The following is a 21,702-nucleotide window of genomic DNA, read 5'->3' on the forward strand; positions in this document are numbered from 1 at the left end:
CACACACAAGACTGACACTGACACACACCTGACACCTGACACACCCATACCCCATACTACAGGGCTTTTAACAAACAAACCTGTGGCTTCCTGCCACATTGAAAACCTGGACCAGAAATGAAATGGGCTGCACCACTAACATACTTCAGTCAGTTTCAACACACACATTTCATTATCTCTAGTCTGCCTTGAAGCCACCGCTACACCCGTGACTGCCATGCACACCTATGGCCTTCAAACGCCTCTGTGCACATCCTGGGGAGATTATTACATTTAACCTGCATTGCAGTCACCGCTACGCCGGTGACTGCCCTGCACACCTATGGACGTCATACGTCTCCATGCACAACCTGGGGAGAACACACAGCGACCCCTACCTGTGGCACGAGTCACTGCCTCACAGTTGGTGGACAGCCATTATCAGGTCTCTCCAGAGATGTTCAATTGGGTTTAGGTCAGGGCTCTGGCTGGGCCAGTCAAGAATGGTCACAGAGTTGTTCTAAAGCCATACCTTTGTTATTTTAGCTGTGTGCTTAGGGTCATTGTCTTGTTGGAAGGTGAACCTTTGGCCAAGTCTGAGTTCCAGAGCACTCTGGAAGAGGTTTTAATCCAGGATATCTCTATACTTGGCCGCATTCATGTTTCCTTCAATGACAACCAGTCGTCCTGTCCCTGCAGCTGAAAAACATCCCCATAGCATGATGATGCCACCACCATGTTTCACTGTTGGGATTGTATTGAGCAGGTGATGAGCAGTGCCTGGTTTTCTCCACACATGCTGCTTAGAATTATCACCAAAAAGGTCTATCTTCGTCTCATCAGACCAGAGAATCTTATTTCTCATAGTCTGGGAGTCCTTCGTGTGTTTTATAGCAAACTTTATGTGGGCTTTCATATGTCTTGCACTGAGGAGAGGCCACTCTGCCATAAAGGCCCAACTGGTGGAAGGCTGCAGTGATAGTTGACTTTGTGGAACTTTCTCCCATCTCCCTACTGCATCTCTGGAGCTCAGCCACAGTGGTCTTGGGGTTCTTCTTTACCTCTCTCACCAAGGCTCTTCTCCCACGATTGCTCAGTTTGGCTGGACGGCCAGGTCTAGGAAGACTTCTGGTGGTCCCAAACTTCTTTCATTTAAGGTTTATGGAGGCCACTGTGCTCTTAGGAACCTTGAGTACTGCAGAAATTCTGTTGCAACCTTGGCCAGATCTGTGCCTTGCCACTATTCTGTCTGTGAGCTCCTTGGCCAGTTTATTTGACCTCATGAGTCTCATTTGGTCTGACATGCACTGTGAGCTGTGAGGTCTTATATAGACAGGTGTGTGCCTTTCCAAATCAAGTCTTATCAGTTTAAACACATGTGGACTCCAATGAAGGAATAGAACCATCTCAAGGAGGATCACAAGGAAATGGACAGCATGTGACTTAAATATGAGAGTCTGAGCAAAGGGTCTGAATACTTATTACCATGTGATATTTCAGTTTTTCTTTTTAATAAATTTGCAAAAATTTCTACCTTTCTGTTTTTTTTCCAGTCAAGATGGGGTGGAGAGTGTACATTAATGTGAAAAAAATGAACTTTTTTGAATTTACCAAATGGCTGCAATGAAACAAAGAGTGAAAAATTTAAAGGGGTCTGAATACTTTCCGTACCCACTGCATTTGAAAGTAGATGGTGCTGGACTTAGGTCTTGGGGGAGGAGGTGTCAGAGGTGGGGTTATGGGGCAACAGTATAAAAGGGTCAGCCATTTTAAGTGAGGCAATCATATTAGATACCCCTTGCAGTGACAAGAAGCAACCACCCACCCTCCCTTATTTGGCTCTGATGTTTCACGGGCATATTTGTTGTATTTTTTATCAAGTTTTGTGGAAAATTGGGATCACGGCGACTTAGAGTGATGGGGATATTTTTCTTTATTAAAAAATGAATGATATATATATGTCATGACAGTGGGGCATGGGGGGGTCCTCAAAATTGGTGGTGTTGATGAATGGCATAATGAGAGGGGGGATTTCAAGAGGTCCTGGACCCCCTGGGTGGATTCAAGTGAACGGGTGTTTAAATAATCACGCGGAAGGGATTAAAGGGGACCCGTGATTAATGGTGCTCGACATTGGCCAAGTTGGTTGATAGGTGCCCCAGAGCTGGTGCATAGCGGCTAGAGGTAAGACTCGACCTGGGTCCAGGTTGGGATTATTAAACCTGAGGCTTATGGTTTATCTAAATCTGTAGACTAAAATAATAAAGTAAGCATTATTTATGAATTTATTCAATCCCATGCCATGTGAAACTACTGTTGCGGTCCCTGTGGTAAAGACATCATGTCTATCATTCACGTGACCACTGCAGCCAATTACTGGCCTCAGTAGTCACATGCTATACATGCCAGCATCACCACTGAGGCCAGTCATTGGCTACAACAGTCATGTAAGTGATGTAGGTGATGTCATCAATACAAAACCAACAGGGACCAGTGGAGAAGTGGGATTTGAATAAGTCAACACAGATTATTATATTTTTCTAATATAATTTCTTACACATAGGCCCTGATTCATCAAATCAATTTTTCTAAAATTCTGGAGTAAATTGCTTTTGAAAAGTGGCAATATTTGGCCAACCCCAAGTTGCGGCTTTTAGCGATTCAATGCCAATTTCTCAAAGCTACACCAAAGTACACTCACCGGCCACTTTATTAGGTACACCATGCTAGTAACGGGTTGGACCCCCTTTTGCCTTCAGAACTGCCTCAATTCTTCGTGGCATAGATTCAACAAGGTGCTGGAAGCATTCCTCAGAGATTTTGGTCCATATTGAAATGATGGCATCACACAGTTGCCGCAGATTTGTCGGCTGCACATCCCAAAGATGCTCCATACAAGGCAGGATGGATCCATGCTTTCATGTTGTTTACGCCAAATTCTGACCCTACCATCCGAATGTCGCAGCAGAAATCGAGACTCATCAGACCAAGCAACGTTTTTCCAATCTTCTACTGTCCAATTTCGATGAGCTTGTACAAATTGTAGCCTCAGTTTCCTGTTCTTAGCTGAAAGGAGTGGTACCCGGTGTGGTCTTCTGCTGCTGTAGCCCATCTGCCTCAAAGTTCGACGCACTGTGCGTTCAGAGATGCTCTTAGGCCTACCTTGGTTGTGACGGGTGGCGATTTGAGTCACTGTTGCCTTTCTATCAGCTCGAACCAGTCTGCCCATTCTCCTCTGACCTCTGGCATCAACAAGGCATTTCCGCCCACAGAACTGCCGCTCACTGGATTTTTTTTCTTTTTCGGACCATTCTCTGTAAACCCTAGAGATGGTTGTGCGTGAAAATCCCACTAGATCAGCAGTTTCTGAAATACTCAGACCAGCCCTTCTGGCACCAACAACCATGCCACGTTCAAAGGCACTCAAATCACCTTTCTTCCCCATACTGATGCTCGGTTTGAACTGCAGGAGATTGTCTTGACCATGTCTACATGCCTAAATGCACTGAGTTGCCGCCATGTGATTGGCTGATTAGAAATTAAGTGTTAACAAGAAGTTGGACAGGTGTACCTAATAAAGTGGCCGGTGAGTGTAGATAGAGCTGTGTGGAGCTGGGGCATGAAGGGAGCACGGTGGGGGCGTGATACCACAGCTCGTTTAATTCATAACGAGCTGCGGCATTACTTACGCCAGAAATCTTACACTAGTCGAGGACTGGTGTAAGATTTCTGGCATAGCGCACAGAGACACATGCTATTCGTGAGATGCTCCTGTTTCTTGAAGTATGATGTCAAAAGGAAGAAATAAATGGTGGTGTATGGCAGCTGACAGTATGAGTTTACCACACATTAGATTGGAATGCTAATGAAATTCAGTATTAAGGGAAACCTGTCATCAGGATTTCACACCCCAAACTGATGGAATGTAGAAGAAGGATTTCACACCCCAAACTGATGGAATGTAGAAGAAGTTGAGTTAATTCTGTATAAATCCTTACTTTTCTTTTCCAAGTGCAGTACGGTGGGACACTGCACTTACAGCTTTTCTGTCTCTCTCCCTATTTCCCGCCCACTGACAGTCTCTGACTGACAGACCACTCTTGTCTCTGTGACCTGCCTTTCCAGACCGAGATCCATGAGAACCTTACTGTGCAGGCACTGACGCCACTTGCGAGGTCACTGAAATGAGAATAAGCTGTCAGTCAAAGACAGGAGGCAGTCAGTGGGCAGGGAATAGGGATAGGGGCAGGAGAGCAGTAAGTGCTTTGTCCCACCCACTGCACTTGCATTTCTTTAGCATACAATTTCCACTATTGATTTCTCTAAAACAGAAAAACGGATTTCTGCAAGAAATATAAGGATTTACTCAGCATGAAAGCACCTTTATATACATACATATGTACGTACAGTACAGACCAAAAGTTTGGACACACCTTCTCATTTAAAGATTTTTCTGTATTTTCATGACTATGATAATTGTAAATTCACACTGAAGGCATCAAAACTATGAATTAACACATGTGGAATTATATACTTAACAAAAAAGTGTGAAACAACTGAAATTATGTCTTATATTCTAGGTTCTTCAAAGTAGCCACCTTTTGCTTTGATGACTGCTTTACACACTCTTGGCATTCTCTTGATGAGCTTCAAGAGGTAGTCACCGGAAATGCTTTTCACTTCACAGGTGTGCCCTGTCAGGTTTAATAAGTGGGATTTCTTGCCTTATAAGTGGGGTTGGGACCATCAGTTGTATTGTGCAGAAGTCTGGTGGAAACACAGCTGATAGTCCTACTGAATAGACTCTTAGAATTTGTATTATGGCAAGAAAAAAGCAGCTAAGTTAAGAAAAACAAGTGGCCATCATTACTTTAAGAAATGAAGGTCAGTCAGTCGAAAAATTGGGAAAACTTTGAAAGTGTCCCCAAGTGCAGTTGCAAAAACCATCAAGCGCTACAAAGAAATTGACTCACATGAGGACAGCCCAAGGAAAGGAAGACCAAGAGTCACCTCTGCTTCTGAGGATAAGTTTATCCGAGTGACCAGCCTCAGAAATCGCAGGTTAACAGCTGCTCAGATTAGAGACCAGGTCAATGCCACACAGAGTTCTAGCAGCAGACACATCTCTACAACAACTGTTAAGAGGAGACTTTGTGCAGCAGGCCTTCATGGTAAAATAGCTGCTAGGAAACCACTGCTAAGGACAGGCAACAAGCAGAAGAGACCTGTTTGGGCTAAAGAGCACAAGGAATGGATATTAGACCAGTGGTAATCTGTGCTTTTGTCTGATGAGTCCAAATTTGAGATCTTTGGTTCCAACCACTGTGTCTTTGTGCGAAGCAGAAAAGGTGAACCGATGGACTCTACATGCCTGGTTCCCACTGTGAAGCATGGAGAAGGAGGTGTGATGGTGTGGGGGTGCTTTGCTGGTGACACTGTTGGGGATTTATTCAAAATTGAAGGCATACTGAACCAGCATGGCTACCACAGCATCTTGCAGCGGCATGCTATTCCATCCGGTTTGAGTTTACTTGGACCATCATTTATTTTTCAACAGGACAATGACCCCAAACACACCTCCAGGCTGTGTAAGGGCTATTTGACCAAGATGGAGAGTGATGGGGTGCTACGCCAGATGACCTGGTCTCCACAGTCACCAGACCTGAACCCAATCGAGATGGTTTGGGGTGAGCTGGACCGCAGAGTGAAGGCAAAAGGGCCAACAAGTGCTAAGCATCTCTGGGAACTCCTTCAAGATTGTTGGAAGACCATTTCCGGTGACTACCTCTTGAAACTCATCAAGAGAATGCCAAGAGTGTGCAAAGCAGCCATCAAAGCAAAAGGTGGCTACTTTAAAGAACCTAGAATATAAGACATAATTTCAGCTGTTTCACACTTTTTTGTTAAGTATATAATTCCACATGTGTTAATTCATAGTTCAGCCTTGAGTGTGAATTTACAATTTTCATAGTCATGAAAATACAGAAAAATCTTTAAATGAGAAGGTGTGTCCAAACTTTTGGTCTGTACTGTACATGCCATTAGTTTGGGGTATAATATTCTGATGACAGGTTCCTTTTAACACAATAATCCTTGTTCTCAAGAGCTTACAATCTAATGCCATACTAATGATGTGATTATTATAACGAGGACCTCACAGCCTCGTGATATAATGGTCCAAGTCTCTTATTGTCTCTTGGTGATGACTTTTGCTGGGTACGTGTAATATTGAGGATACCTATGGCTACTCTGTACACAGCAGGACTAGTAAAATCTTTTTAAATCTATCGGGTTTATTGGATTTCCCAACCAAAGCTGAATTGATTTATACTTGATAATTCCAGAAAGAAGTAAGCTACTGTATGATGGTTATCGATCGTATCAAGTTATAACTAGAGTTGAGCTAATTTTTTAAAATTCGGTTCTGATCGGCGACGAATATTGTTTTTGCATTATTCGCTGAAGACAGCCGAATGTCATTGGAGTCAATGGGAGTAGAAATTAACAAATATGTGTGGACCCAATCATCAAACATAAATTTGGCACGAATAGGTTAACAATATGGCACAAATATGGCAAATTCAGATTCGGCGACCGATTCCAAACATATTCACTCAACTCTAGTTATAACACTACACAAAACGGGATGCCAAAGAGATGGAGCACACTACTATTGTCATTGCATGTGATATTTACCTCATGGTCAAGGTAAGCAGCAATTGCTGGATGGTGTCATATCTACAGATGTAGCAGAGATTAATGTATTATGTAACGCTTTACATTTTGCACTTAGTCATAAGCAAGCCTAAACCAATCATATAGCGATATAAGTAGAATTTATGATGTATGTGAAATGACCTTATATATGGAAATTCACACAACCCCAGTCCAGCGCCTGTGGTGATTATCTGAGACCACTGAGAACCCCCTGCATTTCCAGCACCTCTTCTTATTAGTAGGCCTCATGGCGTCATTCTGTTATAGTGTGACGAATGCATGATGGCACAGGAGTCTACTAATCAGAAGAAGCTCCATGGATTTAGCAGGTATTAGAGGGATTTACACTGCTCTGGTCCATCAGCTATGGGCTACCATAATTTATCTATTTAGGACATTAAATAATAGATAACTTACAACAATAAGCAGAAAGTGCACAGAAGAAGAACGAATACGGGGGTCGGCCGGCAGACACCTCCTTCACACGGTAGGACCGTTCTTCCACGATATTGGAATATGCAGAATGTTAACCCAAACACAAGCATGAAAATGAAGAAAAGGATGGTGATGACGGCACATGTCACATAGCCCGCTTCATACTTCACAATCTGCAATGAAAAACAAATCAACATATTAGTGACAATGAAGAATAAAAAAACAGAATAATAATCAATTTCATAGTATATAATACATAAAGCTCAACTTTGTTCTGGCCACGATTTTGCAGCATTTGTCTCCCCTTCCATGACCCTTGGGCCAATTCCTCACAATATAGTGCAAGAGCAATGCAATTCCTCTAGACAAAGAAGTCCAAAGAGAGAAAACGGTATTACCATCTTATTACGTGAATATGGCATTGCTTCATGATTGGTGAGGGGGGTGACCACTAGCCAGCTAGAGGAGGCCTTTTTATACAGGGGAACACTCGTGATGGGCCATTCTGGACCAATCTAAGACAAAGAGCCCTTCCTTTTGGGAACGACAGACCTGGCAACCCAGTAAGAAAAAATAAATTCTCTGTATTCTCACTGAGCGTAAAATTACTGAGTTTGGTGGTCGAAACCCACTTAAAACATGGATGGCCGTGAATTCTCCTGCCATAATTTCATCTTATATGGGTACTCACCTGTAGTGAACATATATAATAGTGATCCATTTAGGATCCAAAAGAGATGGTTCTTTTTGGTGAGCGGATCCAAGCGATCAAGATCACCAACAAGAGCCAGACTCCCCTTCACAAGGGAACACAGGTCAGAACCACACAGACAAAACTGATCAAAAGTTCTAGCAATATGGCATTGCTTTGTGAGCAGAGACTATCTCTTTAAAGAGGACCTGTTACCAGGTCAAAATTGGACAGTTTTTGCTCTTACTTCATTCCCACTTCTCCAATGAGTATGGTATATATATTTATATATATATATACACTCACTGGCCACTTTATTAGGTACACCATGCTAGTAACGGGTTGGACCCCTTTTGCCTTCAGAACTGCCTCAATTCTTCGTGGCATAGATTCAACAAGGTGCTGGAAGCATTCCTCAGAGATTTTGGTCCATATTGACATGATGGCATCACACAGTTGCCGCAGATTTGTCGGCTGCACATCCCTGATGCGAATCTCCCGTTCCACCACATCCCAAAGATTTCATGTTGTTTACGCCAAATTCTGACCCTACCATCCGAATGTCGCAGCAGAAATCGAGACTCATCAGACCAAGCAACATTTTTCCAATCTTCTACTGTCCAATTTCGATGAGCTTGTGCAAATTGTAGCCTCAGTTTCCTGTTCTTAGCTGAAAGGAGTGGTACCCGGTGTGGTCTTCTGCTGCTGTAGCCCATCTGCCTCAAAGTTCGACGCACTGTGCGTTCAGAGATGCTCTTAGGCCTACCTTGGTTGTAACGGGTGGCGATTTGAGTCACTGTTGCCTTTCTATCAGCTCGAACCAGTCTGCCCATTCTCCTCTGACCTCTGGCATCAACAAGGCATTTCCGCCCACAGAACTGCCGCTCACTGGATTTTTTTTCTTTTTTGGACCATTCTCTGTAAACCCTAGAGATGGTTGTGCGTGAAAATCCCAGTAGATCAGCAGTTTCTGAAATACTCAGACCAGCCCTTCTGGCACCAACAACCATGCCACGTTCAAAGGCACTCAAATCACCTTTCTTCCCCATACTGATGCTCGGTTTGAACTGCAGGAGATTGTCTTGACCATGTCTACATGCCTAAATGCACTGAGTTGCCGCCATGTGATTGGCTGATTAGAAATTAAGTGTTAACAAGAAGTTGGACAGGTGTACCTAATAAAGTGGCCAGTGAGTGTATATACAGTAAATCCACCATACAGCTCCAGACATATGGGCCTTTTTATTTAGTGACAAATTTTCTGGTCTTCACAATGGGGTGGTCGTCAAAGGATTCTCAGAGAGAATGTCTTTAGGATTTGCTACCCAGTGAGCCACACCCGCTTGAAAAGACCGGAAAAATGAGTACTAAATTTAAGAATTACAAATAAAAATAAAACCTGGTGACCACATCTAATCTGGGGAGAGGTCCTCTTTAAATAAAATTCTGGATGCCTGCAGCCACCCCTAGAGGGAGCTAACTGAACAGCCCATCATACAGCTACTATTAAATTCAATAATAAATCCACCTTCAATAACTTCATAAGTCTCGAACAAGAGAAATGTCAGTCGATATGATCATTTAGATAATTTATGTTTCTGCTAACATGTATTCAGCATATGTTTTGGCCACATACTGATATGGTGATGGTTGTGTAATACTTTCTGTAATTAGTTTTTGGCAATTCCCACAGTTTTCAACATCTCTGCTTACTGTCATTTAATAGGAACCTTTAGTCGGTGAATATCTGAATGCAAACATTCTTTCCTGGAATTTACATCTTTTATGCATCTGTGTACATGTGCTAGAAATTGAAATATTCTCTAGCTTTGACCTGGGGTAAAATTTCAAATACAATTCCCACCGGTTTTCTGGAGTTTATTGTAATCAATTTGTCGAGTTACCCAATGGTTTACTTACCTGAGAAGCTTCCAGAGTTGAGGAATTTCTGAAAAGTGAACGGAGTAATTCTAAAATATAAAATCACAACAATTATCAATGGAATAAATATAAAAAAATCATAAGCTTCCAATTGATATAAGATATTGATGTAGCAGAGCTTAGTTTGTCACAAATTATTGATGTGATTGATATTCTAAGGCTGTGCCAGAACAATGGAAGCAAAAAATGGGTGATTTTGCAACTGAGTTGAATCAGTTTTGTACCCGGGTACTCTCAGTTTTTCACAGATCTTTTGATAGGAATGGGGTAGACTAGACCTGGGCAATGTGATAGCGAGTGGCGAATGGACAGTGGGGGACATCAGGTTGGGGCCTTTTGGCCACTTTTTCAGACCTTTGGCTGTCTTGGGCCTCACCCTCCCCTCCACCACCGTCTATCCGCCGCTTGCTATCACCACTCTCCATATACTTTGGATGCAGACAGCTGTGAATACTTTGGTGAAGGAGGGACCGTCGGCCCCTTCTTCCACTAGAGTGTGAGACAGCAGACAAGATGACATGATTTCAGGCTACATCGGGTCTCATACTGTATATATGAGGCTACTTGGGGGCTTATACTGTATATAGGAGGTGTGGCAACACAGACTTTATTCTTAATTATGCCAGATGTATTACTCAGTAGGTCAAGAGACATGAGCCATTTTTCATATGAGCCCTGGTTCATGCGGTCTTTCTAAATACAGCCAGGTCAGAGGAAGAGAGAACCCACTGACCCTCGTGTCTACACACTTGGTGGCAGCTGTGGGATACTACTTAGCCAGGCTAATCCGGGAAAGCTACAGGAGTCTGGTGTTCATAGACACCGTCCAAGGGCTCCGCAATCAGGGAGGCAGATAAACAGACCCTGCAGACCATAGGTGAGACATACACAGCAGGTTTTGGACATCACCATGTTCTAGCCCACCAGCACTGCCTTGAAAAGAGTAACGGAGTAGATATCTAGCCTCAACAGGAAATGGCAACTACAGGAGCTGTGCCAGCTCTGACAAATCGAACACCGGGCCACTGATACTATTTCAGATTTGATCCTGGAATTGGTACTTTTGGTTGGTCAATTGGTTGACCAAGAGTAATTGAACTGCTTGCCAAAGCAAGGATGTAGCGGTAGTCTTGAATCAAATACCCAGTCCCAAGCAGTCAGAATCCATGAATTATTGATCTCATTGGGACCTGGAGCCTGAAGCGTGCAGAGGAATCAGTTATGTGTTATGGAATCAGTTCCAGTACCCCTACAGCCAATGCCGGACCCTACCTCTATGACAGTCCACTACCAAGGAAATCATCTCTGCTACAGAGAGGTGCCAGTGTTTAATGAGTACAATACAGAGGTTGAGGAACATCTGCAAAGCTTGAGATCCTGATGCTGATGCATCAGGTGCCCAACAGCTGATTGGGCCAAATGCCTGTGAACTAGCTTCACTAACAGAGCACAGGATGCTGCCCGGTCACTTGGGCTTCAGGACTGACTGGACCATTGGACTATTAAGGACACCCTGTTGCACCATGTTCTGGACTTTGTCTTGCCAGGGGGCCTCCTATGTACAGTTTGGCAGTCAACTTTGATGACACTGCAATCGATGGCTTGATGATTGGGCTGTCCACTCTGCTGTTGTCCTCTGGGATGTGATCAACTTGAGCAATTTATGGAGAAAATGGCTCCAGATATATGAGCATGGGTAATTGACCGGAAGCCTGACACCCCAGAACAAGCAACCCGATTAGTTGAAGAGTTTACAGTCAACTGACACCACTGGAGGCCCAATATGCCCACCAATCCCGGGAGACCCCTCAACAAAGCATTCAAGTAGCCACCAGCCATTTAAGCAGGATTATCCCACTACCCAACATAAACCCTAAAGGACAAAGGTTTACAAACAGGACACATGAGATTTGCAAAACCTATGGTGTTGCTATACATGCAGGCAACTTGGACACATGGCCAAAGGCTATCTACAGGGCCAGGGCATCATGCCTGGAGCCCATCTGCTGGCCCAGTTGGACAACGTCTGCCAAGATGAGCCATCAGGGTCTGAGGGATGCTGCCCCTGGGGTACACCAGCAGTGGATTAAGTGATATACCCTGTCTACACTATATGAGAGATTGACCACCGTACCCAAGCCCACCTCCATCGCCACATCCAGGTCAGTGAAATCCAGTCCCATGGAAGTCAGATCACTGGGTCTTCCATCCCCCTGGTCAGCTCAGATATTGTCCAGCCAGAACACCATTTACCAGGCCGACAAGTTGCCATTTCCCGGGCTGGGGGTTAGCACTCGGGAATGGGTACATTTATGTGGGCAATTTACTGACCAATGTATGGGAGAAGAAGCTGGAGTTTTTTCATCAGTATGGGCAGATCCATACCATTTAGCTAAAGAATCACAGGGAAAGTGGTGCCACACCATTCACCTTCATCAGCTTCCAGGCTTGGCGAGATGCGGAGGATGCCATGTTTGGATGCAATAGGTATGAGTTTGGTTCTCGTCGATTATGTGTAGAGTTTCCCAGGTCAAACCGGGGATCAGGGTGAAGATATAAAGGACCCTGCAGGAAGAACATACCCCTGTCCCAGCGAACGGAATACAGAGTCCTTGTCTCAGGCCTTCCCCAATTGGGGAGTTGGCAGGATCTGAAAGATCATATAAGAGAAGCTTGAGCTATCTGCTATGCTGATGTAGAGACAGATGGAAAGGAGATTGTGGAGTTTATTCTCAAGAAATACATGGAATATGCTTTGAGGAAACTGGAAACAAAGCTTCATTCTCATGAAGGTGAAACTCTTACATTTGTGCCTGTGCTGAAAGACATGCCGATGGACTGTCCACGACAAGTGGAGAACGATGATTGGAAGCCTATCACGTCTGGCAGCCCCGTCAACAGCGACCCACTACAGGATCCAGCAGTCTCTGTGGCTAATTAAGAAGGGGGAGGAATGTGACAACACAAAATGTATTCTTAATCATGCCATGCCTATTATTCAGTAGGTCTAAAGACATGAGGCATTGTTCAAATGAGCCCTGGTCCATGTGGTTTTTCTATAGACAGCCAGGTAAGCAGACGAGAGCAGCTACTGACCCTCGTGTCTCCGCAGGAGGTTACATGGGGGCTCATACTGTATATAGGAGGCTATGTGGGATTCTTACTGTGTATTAGAGGCTACGTAGGGGCTCATATTGTATATAGAAGGCTATTTGGGGGCTCATACTGTATATAGCAGGCTATGAGGGAGCACATTCTGTATACATGGGCTGTGTGTGGGCCCTTATGTGATATAGGGAGCTGTATGTGGGCTCATACAGTATATAGGGGGTTGTCATCATACTTAATTCTGCTCAATATTAAGTGATAACATATTAATTAGAAATATTTTGTATGAATTGTAGTATTAATATTGAGCAGAATTAATTTCAAACTATAGGTTCGACATCCACAACAGACATGGTCTATCATGTGCACCCTCGGGGAAATTAATTGCCCACCCCTGAAGTAGACTGAAAATCAGATCAAAATAGTTCATGGTGCTTACATGAATTGGTTGAATGACTTTAATGTGTCACTGTTCAGTCCGAGTGATATCTGATCTACTGACATAATCATGTGAATAGGTCCTTACTGTCTTTAGCTCATGGAGCCAGTATGGTGAACAGAAAAACAAACAACTAAGCCCTGTTGTGTACAGGAAACACGCTAATGAATATTCAATGATGAATACTCAATTAGACTACTGCAAGCTAATGCAGAAATCTTTGTTAATTTTTTTTTTATTTTCCATGTGACCGGTATGTAAACAAATAGTAGAAATCTTGCAATTTTCACATTGGCCACTAGCCCTAATATTGGGCTCATACTTCCTGTTCTTTTCAGCAGCTACATGGACATAGGCAGAAATAAAATGACTCTGACTCTGACTTTCATAGGAGATTTTTCTAGGCACAATCTCATCTGGGCAAAAGTCATTGTAAAAGAAGGAGGAGGAGGTGAGCTGTGATATCACCTATTGTGAATGGTGGATCCTGTATTGTCTACATGTTATCTGTCATTGTAATCCTGTTGCGATGAAAAGTGAAAAGTCATCTGTACAGTGCCAGTTCTGTTTTAGAATTAGTGGATAAATCAGTTGTGAAAATTTACTGTTTTCTGCATTGTATATACAGTATATAATGGTATAGAAAAATAAATACAAATACCATATATAATAAATAAATGTAACATGAAATCCTGATTTTGACAATAGGTCATTTTCTGATGACTTTTTTCCTATATAGTGATTTTGAGTACATTTTTAATAAGATACCCATCTAGAGTCATATAATATTAGCATGTCTGGTTTTGGGGTTACTCCTTTTGTTATATTAAGGATCTTGACAAATGTTTGTAACAATAGTCGACATATCCTGGATTGTACTGTGTTCATGTAACCTGAAAGCATGTACAGTGGGTACAGAAAGTATTCAGACCCCTTTAAATTTTTCACTCATTGTTTCATTGCAGCCATTTGGTAAATTAAAAAAGTTCAATTTTTTTTACATTAATGTACACTCTGCACCCCATCTTGACTGAAAAAAACAGAAAAGGAGACATTTTTGCAAATTTAATAAAACAGAAAAACTTAAATATCACATGGTCATAAGTATTTAGACCATTTGCTCAGACACGCATATTTAAGTCACATGCTGTCCATTTCCTTGTGATCCTCCTTAAGATGGTTCTACTCCTTCATTGGAGTCCAGCTGTGTTTAATTAAACTGATAGGACTTGATTTGGAAAGGCGCACACCTGTCTATATAAGACCTCACAGCTCACAGTGCATGTCAGACCAAGTGAGAATCATGAGGTCAAAGGAACTGGCCAAGGAGCTCAGAGACAGAATTGTGGCAAGACACAGATCTTGCCAAGGTTACAATAGAATGTCTGCAGTACTCAATGTTCGTAAGAGCACAGTGGCCTCCATAATCCTTAAATGGAAGAAGCTTGGGACCCCCAGAAGTCTTCCTAGACCTTGCCGTCGAGCCAAACTGAGCAATCGTGGGAGAAGAGCCTTTGTGAGAGAGGTAAAGAAGAACCCCAAGATCACTGTGGCTGAGCTCCAGAGATGCAGCAGGGAGACGGGAGAAAGTTCCACAAAGTCAACTATCATTGCTGCCCTCCACCAGTCAGGCCTTTATGGCAGAGTGGCCTGACAGAAGCCTCAACTCAGTGCAAGACATATGAAAGCCCGCATAGAGTTTGCTAAAAAACACATGAAGGACTCCCAGACTATGAGAAATAAGATTCTCTGGTCTGTTGAGACGAAGATAGACATTTTTGGTGATAATTCTAAGCATTATGTGTGGAGAAAACCAGGCACTGCTCATCACCTGCCCAATACAATCCCAAGAGTGAAACATGGTGGTGGCAGCATCATGCTATGGGGGTGTTTTTAAGCTGCAGTGACAGGATAACTCGCTGTCATTGAAGGAAACATGAATGCAGCCAAGTACAGAGATATCCTGGATGAAAACCTCTTCCAGAGTGCTCTGGATCTCAGACTTGGCCGAAGGTTCATCTTCCAACAAGACAATGACCCTAAGCACACAGCTAAAATAACAAAGGAGTGGCTTCAAAACAACTCTGTGACCATTCTTGACTGGTCCAGCCAGAGCCCTGACCTAAGCCCAATTGAGCATTTTTGGAGAGATGTGAAAATAGCTGTCCACCAACGTTCACCATCCAACCTGACGGAATTGGAGAGGATCTGCTAGGAAGAATGGCAGAGGATCCCCAAATCCAGGTGTGAAAAACTTGTTGCATCATTTGCAAGAAGACTCATGGCTGTACTAGGTCAAAAGGGTGCTTCTACTCAATACTGAGCAAATAATAATAATAATAATCATCATTTTATTTCTATAGCGGCAACATATTCCGCAGCATTTTACATTTTAGAGGGGACTTGTACATACAATAGAGATTACAGCATAACAATAAACACATAGATCAAAACAAATACCAAGACGAATGAGGGCCCTGCACGCAAGCTTGCAATCTATGAGGAAAAGGGGAGACACGGGAGGTGGATGGTAACAATTGCTTTAGTTGTTCTGACCAGCCATAGTGTAAGAATCGGGTGTTCATGTAATGCTGCATGAACCGGTTATTGGCCTAAGTATGTAACAGTACAGACACAGAGGGCTATTAAATGCATAAAGCAAGTGAGAACATGATGCGAGGAACCTGGTTATGGTAAAAATTTTGAATGGGCAACACAGAGATAGTTAGGTAAATGCATTGAGACGGTAGGCCAGTCTGAACAAATGTGTTTTTAGGGCACGCTTAAAACTGTGTGGATTAATCGTATTAACCTGGGTAGTGCATTCCAAAGAATTGGCGCAGCATATGAAAAGTCTTGGAGACAGGAGTGGGAGGTTCTGATTATTGAGGATTCTAACCTGAGGTCATTAGCAGAACGGAGGGCATGGGTAGGGTGGTAGATTAAGATGAGGGAGGAGATGTAGGGTGGTGCTGAGCCATGGAGTAATCGAGCAAAGGGTCTGAATACTTATGGTCATGTGATATTTCAGTTTTTCTTTTTTTAATAAAGTTGCAAAAATTATTACATTTCTGAACTTTTTCAGTCAAGAAGGGGTGCAGAGTGTACATTAATGAGAAAAGGGGTCTGAATACTTTCCGTACTCACTGTATCTCTGTCGTAATGGACAACAACCTAAGACACTGATTTATAAGTTTATGGCATAGCCCACTTGACATCCTGTAATTGACTTCATTCATACAACTGCATCTCACTAAATTAGAATATCATCAAAAAGTTAATGTATTTCAGTTCTTCAATACAAAAGTGAATCCCATATATTATATAGAGTCATTACAACAAAGTGATCTATTTCAAGTGTTTTTTCTGTCAATGTTGATGATTATGGCTTACAGCCAATGAAAACCCAAAAGTCATTATCTCAGTAATTTAGAATAATTAACCCAAAACACCTGCATAGGCTTCCTAAGCATTTAAAAAGGCCCCTTATTCTGTTTCAGTAGGCTCCACAATCATGGGGATTATTGCTGTATCCAAGCATATTAATGAAAGTTGAGTGGAAGAAAAAGTGTGGTAGAAAAAGGTGCACAAGCAACTGGGATAACCACAGTCTTGAAAGAATTGTTAGGAAAAGGCCATTCAAATATTTGGGGGGAGATTCACAAGGAGTGGACTGCTGCTGGAGTCACTGCTTCAAGAGCCACCACACACAGACTTGTCCGGGACATGGGCTACAAGTGTCGCATTCTTTGTGTCAAGCCACTCATGGCCAATAGACAACGCCAGAAGCGTCTTATCTGGGCCAAGGAGAAAAAGAACTGGATTGTTGCTCAGTGATCCAAGATGTTATTTTCAGATGAAAGTAGATTTTGCATTTCGTTTGGAAATCAAGGTCCCAGAGTCTGGAGGAGGAGTGGAGAGGCCACAATCCAAGCGGCTTGAGGCCTAGTGTGAAGTTTCCACAATCAGTGATGGTTTGGGGAGCAATGTCATCTGCTGGTGTAGGTCCACTGTGTTTTATCAAGACCAAAGTCAGTGCAGCCTTCTACCAGGAAATTTTAGAGCACTTCATGCTTCCCTCTGCCGACAAGCTTTTTGGAGATGGAAATTTGATTCTCCAGCAGGACTTGGCACCTGTCCACACTGCCAAAAATACCAATACCTGGTTTAAAAACAACAGTATCACTGTGCTTGATTGGCCAGCAATCTCACCTGACCGTAACCTCATAGAGAATCTATGGGGTCTTGTCAGGAGGAAGATGAGAGACACCAGACCCAACAATGCAGACGAGCTGAAGGCTGCTATCAAAGCAACCTGGGCTTCCATAACACCTCAGCAGTGCCACAGGCTGATTGTCTCCATGCTACTTCACATTGATTCAGTAATTAATGCAAAAGGAGCCTTGGACAAGTATTGAGTGCATTTACTGAACACATTTCCGCAGCCAACATTTCAGATTTTAAAATCATTTTTCAAGCTTTTGTTACAAAGTATTTGTAATTTACTGAGATAATGACTTTTGGGTTTTCATTGGCTGTAAGCCATAATCATCAACATTAACAGAAATAAATACTTGAAATAGATCACTTTGTTTGTAATGACTCTATATAATATGAGATTCACTTTTTGTATTGAAGAACTGAAATAAATTAATTTTTTGATGCTATTCTAATTTAGTGAGAAGCACTTGTACATCACTAGGCAAGACATAAGAAATTACTATCTTCAGAGCTCCAGAGTCTCCATGGCTCCAGAGGCATACACAATGTAAGGAGCCTAGATGGATCCTAGATGGGAATTACACTATTAACCCCTTCACGACATGCGCCATACTAGTACAGCGCATGTCATGTCTCCTCTTTTCATGTGGGCTCCGGCGCTGAGCCCACATCAAAGTCGCGACATGTCAGCTGTTTTCTACAGCTGACATGTGTGCGCAATAGCCGCATTCAGCTCTGAGAGAGGGTCACAAGCCACATTCACTTCTGGAAGGGTCACAAACCACATCCAGCTCCTGCGCCCCTCACAGTAGTGGCACCCAAAGCCTTTATTACGAGTATAATGATAGCCAAAGCTTTCCCACAGAAATCACCTGAAGCAGTATACCAAGATCCAGGGGTTGCCACAATACCCCCATTCAGAATACTCCCATCAAGCACTCCCAACACACTGTCACATCCAGCTTCAAACACCTACTCTGACAGGTAGTATCATCCTGTCACCAGCGTACCATACTTACATTTTCTCTAAACCCCTAAGGCGCCTATAGGCGCAGGGCTACTCATAACATCCATCATTTTGAAATGTGCTCTTCATACCTGTTTGCTAGACTTGGAGCAAATGCACCAAGCTGGCAGGCAGCAGTGAGCCACAATTCAGTGGCTCCCGAGCTACAGGTTGGAATCCTTGTTGTAGACAATGAAATAGTTGCACACCCCTGACCTGTGCTACCATGTATTCACTATTTCTACATTTCAGGAGACCTATTACTTCTTTGTACCCATCCATTATAATCAATCAGGTTTTCAGTTGTCCTACCTTTTGGGAAGCCGTTTGGCTGAACAGCATTCAGAAACAACCTTTGCATCCTATAGAGTGGGGCCATTCCACCAGAGTCTTGCTTAATTATGGAAATATTATTATTTTTTTCCAATATGTCAAACTCTAGAACCCCAGAGTCATTGACTAACTTGCACGTCTGGGGAGTCACTGACCCCATACTGAGGAGCTGGAGACAGATTAACCAGTACAAGACGTGCAAACAGACGATCCTGAAATCCAAGGATGCCATCTTCTAAAAGTGTCAGTATCACCAGCCGGAGTTCAGAGATTTCATTCCTCAGACTCCTCGGGTCTTCTTCTTCCTCTGTAGCATCCAACACATCTGTCTCTGGCTGAGATTGCTCAGTAGCTGAGGAGCAGCCACTCCTGGGACTGCAGAAAGTGTACAAGCATGTGTTTCGATGAACCTGATGTACCTGTTTATTTGTGTTGGGACAGTGCCAGTATTTTGCAAGAGCATCCAAGGTACATCCTCCTGTGAGTCACAAATACCTGGGAATGAACAGGTGAGTCTGATGCCTAATTATTATCACTGGCCACAAACAAAAGTCCCTATATTTTCTGCATTCTTGGATATGGATCATCAAGTGGTGGGACAAGTGAATTAATAGATTCATGGAGAGCCTTCGTTGCAAAAATAAGGGTGGCTGGTCGACAACTTTAAGAAACATCTAACGATCTATGATGTACATTTTCATCATCTGTGCTAAGGAAAGTATGATGCCAGCTGTATTAAATAGATTACATCTACCTTTAACTCCAGTGCATCAATGTCTGCAGTTTAGTCATTTGAATGTTGCTGTCAATTACGTTGTTGCACATAGGTACCAGCTCCCATTAGCCCCTAAGCAACATGATTATGGGGTACTAATGGGATACAATGGCAGCCTGCTGAAGGCCATTGTACCTGCCATGTTATTCCTCCTGTGAAGTTCCTCCACAGTAGCAAATAGTAGAAGTGATCAGACGATCACAGGTTCAAGTATCTCATGGAGAGTAAAAAGTAAAGATGGAAAAAAATGTTTGAAAAAATATACAAAAATTTGAATCACTCAGTGGTGACTCCCATTTTTGCCTAATCAGTGCTTGGAGTTTATTGCAATTTCTGTTTTTGCTTTTTCACTCTTTTTGAGGATTTTCCACAGGTTGTCAATCGGGTGAAAACTTAAGGGATTTCCTGGCCATGTACTTAAATTTCAAAGTTTTGTTCACTGAGCCATTTAGTTATCATTTTTTCTCTTGTACCATGGTGCTCCATGATGCTGGAACAAAGCCATGATCATCACCAAATTGCTCCTGGATCATTGGGAGAATTTTATCTTTGAGGATATTTAAATACCATTATTTATTCATGTCCGTGTTCTTAATTCCAAACAGTCTGAAGGGGGCTTCATCAGAGAAGATATTCCTTATTCATGGCAGTGTGTCATGGCAAAATTGTGAGTGAGCTCACTTCCTTGAATGAAAAGCAACTGCACACATGGATGGCCTCAGGATGCTTTACTGTTGGCAGACGCAGGACTCATGGTAGCCCTCACCTTTTCTTCTCCAGACAAGCATTGGTCTAGGTGTCCCAAACAGTGTGAAGGAGACTTCATAGGAGAAAATAGCTTTTCCTCAGTCCTATGCAGTCTAAACCATGTACTTCCTGCAAAGTTATTTTCTCTGATGAAGCCGCCTTCAAACTGTTGATACTAAGAGCACTGCCACAAATAAATATTGAGATTTAAACGTTCTACAAGAATATCTTCTCCCAATGATCCAGGAGCCATTTGATGATGAACAATGCTATTTCCAGCACGACGGAAGATCAAAAACCCATAAATTGTGACCCAAACACTGATTAGACACCAATGGGTTACCATCAGTCATGATTTGGCACAGGGTGAATTGCAGAAACCTTGAAAAATAAGGGTAAACACTGTAAATATTAAAGGGGTTTTCTTGGCAACAAGTGCATTTTAATCCATAGATATGGGAACAAAAATAAGTTCCACAATTGGATGCGTTTAAAAAAAAATGAAGTTCCTGTGCTTAAATAGTCTTACAAATGTGCCCCTGCTGTGTACTGTGTAATTTGTTGTGAATCTGCTTTTGGGCTCCTTCTGGTGGTGGCTAGTGGTACTGGTGACTCGGGTGTGTTTTCTTTCTCAGTTCACCTGTTTTCATCAGTAGTGGGGAGTTCCTATTTATTCCTGCTCTTCAGTCATTGCCTTGCCGGCCATCAATGTAACTAGAGCCTTTCTGTTGCATGTTCCTGCTCCTAGACTACTGATCAGCTAAGTTGGACTCTTAGTCTTAAGTTTGTTTGCATTTTTTGTTCCAGTTTACAGTTATATCATTCTCTGTAGCTGGAAGCTCTTGTGGGCTGAAATTACCACTCCGGTGTCATGAGTTGACACATGAGTCTTAAAGTAATTTCAGGATGGTATTTTAAAAGGGTTTTCAGCTGACCGTGCAGTTCCCTTTTGTATCTTTCTACTATCTAGTAAGCGGACCTCGCTTTGCTGAACCTACCTTCATACTGCGTATGTCTTTTCCTCTGAACTCACCGTCAATATATGTAGGGGGCTTCTGTCTCCTTTTCGGGGGAATTTCCCTAGAGGTAAGCCAGGTCTGTTTTTTCCTCTACTAGGGTTAGTTAGTCCTCCGGCTGGCGAGAGACGTCTAGGGATAAAACTTAGGCACGCCCCCCGGCCACTATTAGTTGTGTGGTAGGTTTAGCTCACGGTCAGCTCGAGATTCCATCACCCAAGAGCTCGTCCGTTATTTATGTGTCCTGACGTTCCCCTGCCATTGGGAACCATGACAGTATGGCCGGCCAAGTGT

General features: G+C 42.9%; 1 protein-coding gene across 2 annotated transcripts in view; it reads right to left on the reverse strand.

The window, feature by feature from the left end:
* The window catches only part of PROM2 (prominin 2), a 141,739-nt gene extending 122,554 nt beyond the window's left edge, over window positions 1–19,185 (reverse strand). For both annotated transcript variants that reach the window (XM_077262949.1, XM_077262951.1), the window contains exons 1-3: window positions 18,850–19,185; window positions 9,743–9,792; window positions 7,114–7,304 (exon numbers count right to left, since the gene is read on the reverse strand). In XM_077262949.1, the coding sequence (XP_077119064.1) occupies window positions 7,114–7,304; window positions 9,743–9,792; window positions 18,850–19,102 (494 nt within the window). In that variant the 5' untranslated portion in view covers window positions 19,103–19,185. The remainder of the gene's footprint in view (window positions 1–7,113; window positions 7,305–9,742; window positions 9,793–18,849) is intronic.
* Window positions 19,186–21,702: the final 2,517 nt, after the last annotated feature.

The sequence above is a fragment of the Ranitomeya variabilis genome, chromosome 5 (genome assembly GCF_051348905.1).
Source record: "Ranitomeya variabilis isolate aRanVar5 chromosome 5, aRanVar5.hap1, whole genome shotgun sequence".
Classification (NCBI taxonomy): domain Eukaryota; kingdom Metazoa; phylum Chordata; class Amphibia; order Anura; family Dendrobatidae; genus Ranitomeya; species Ranitomeya variabilis.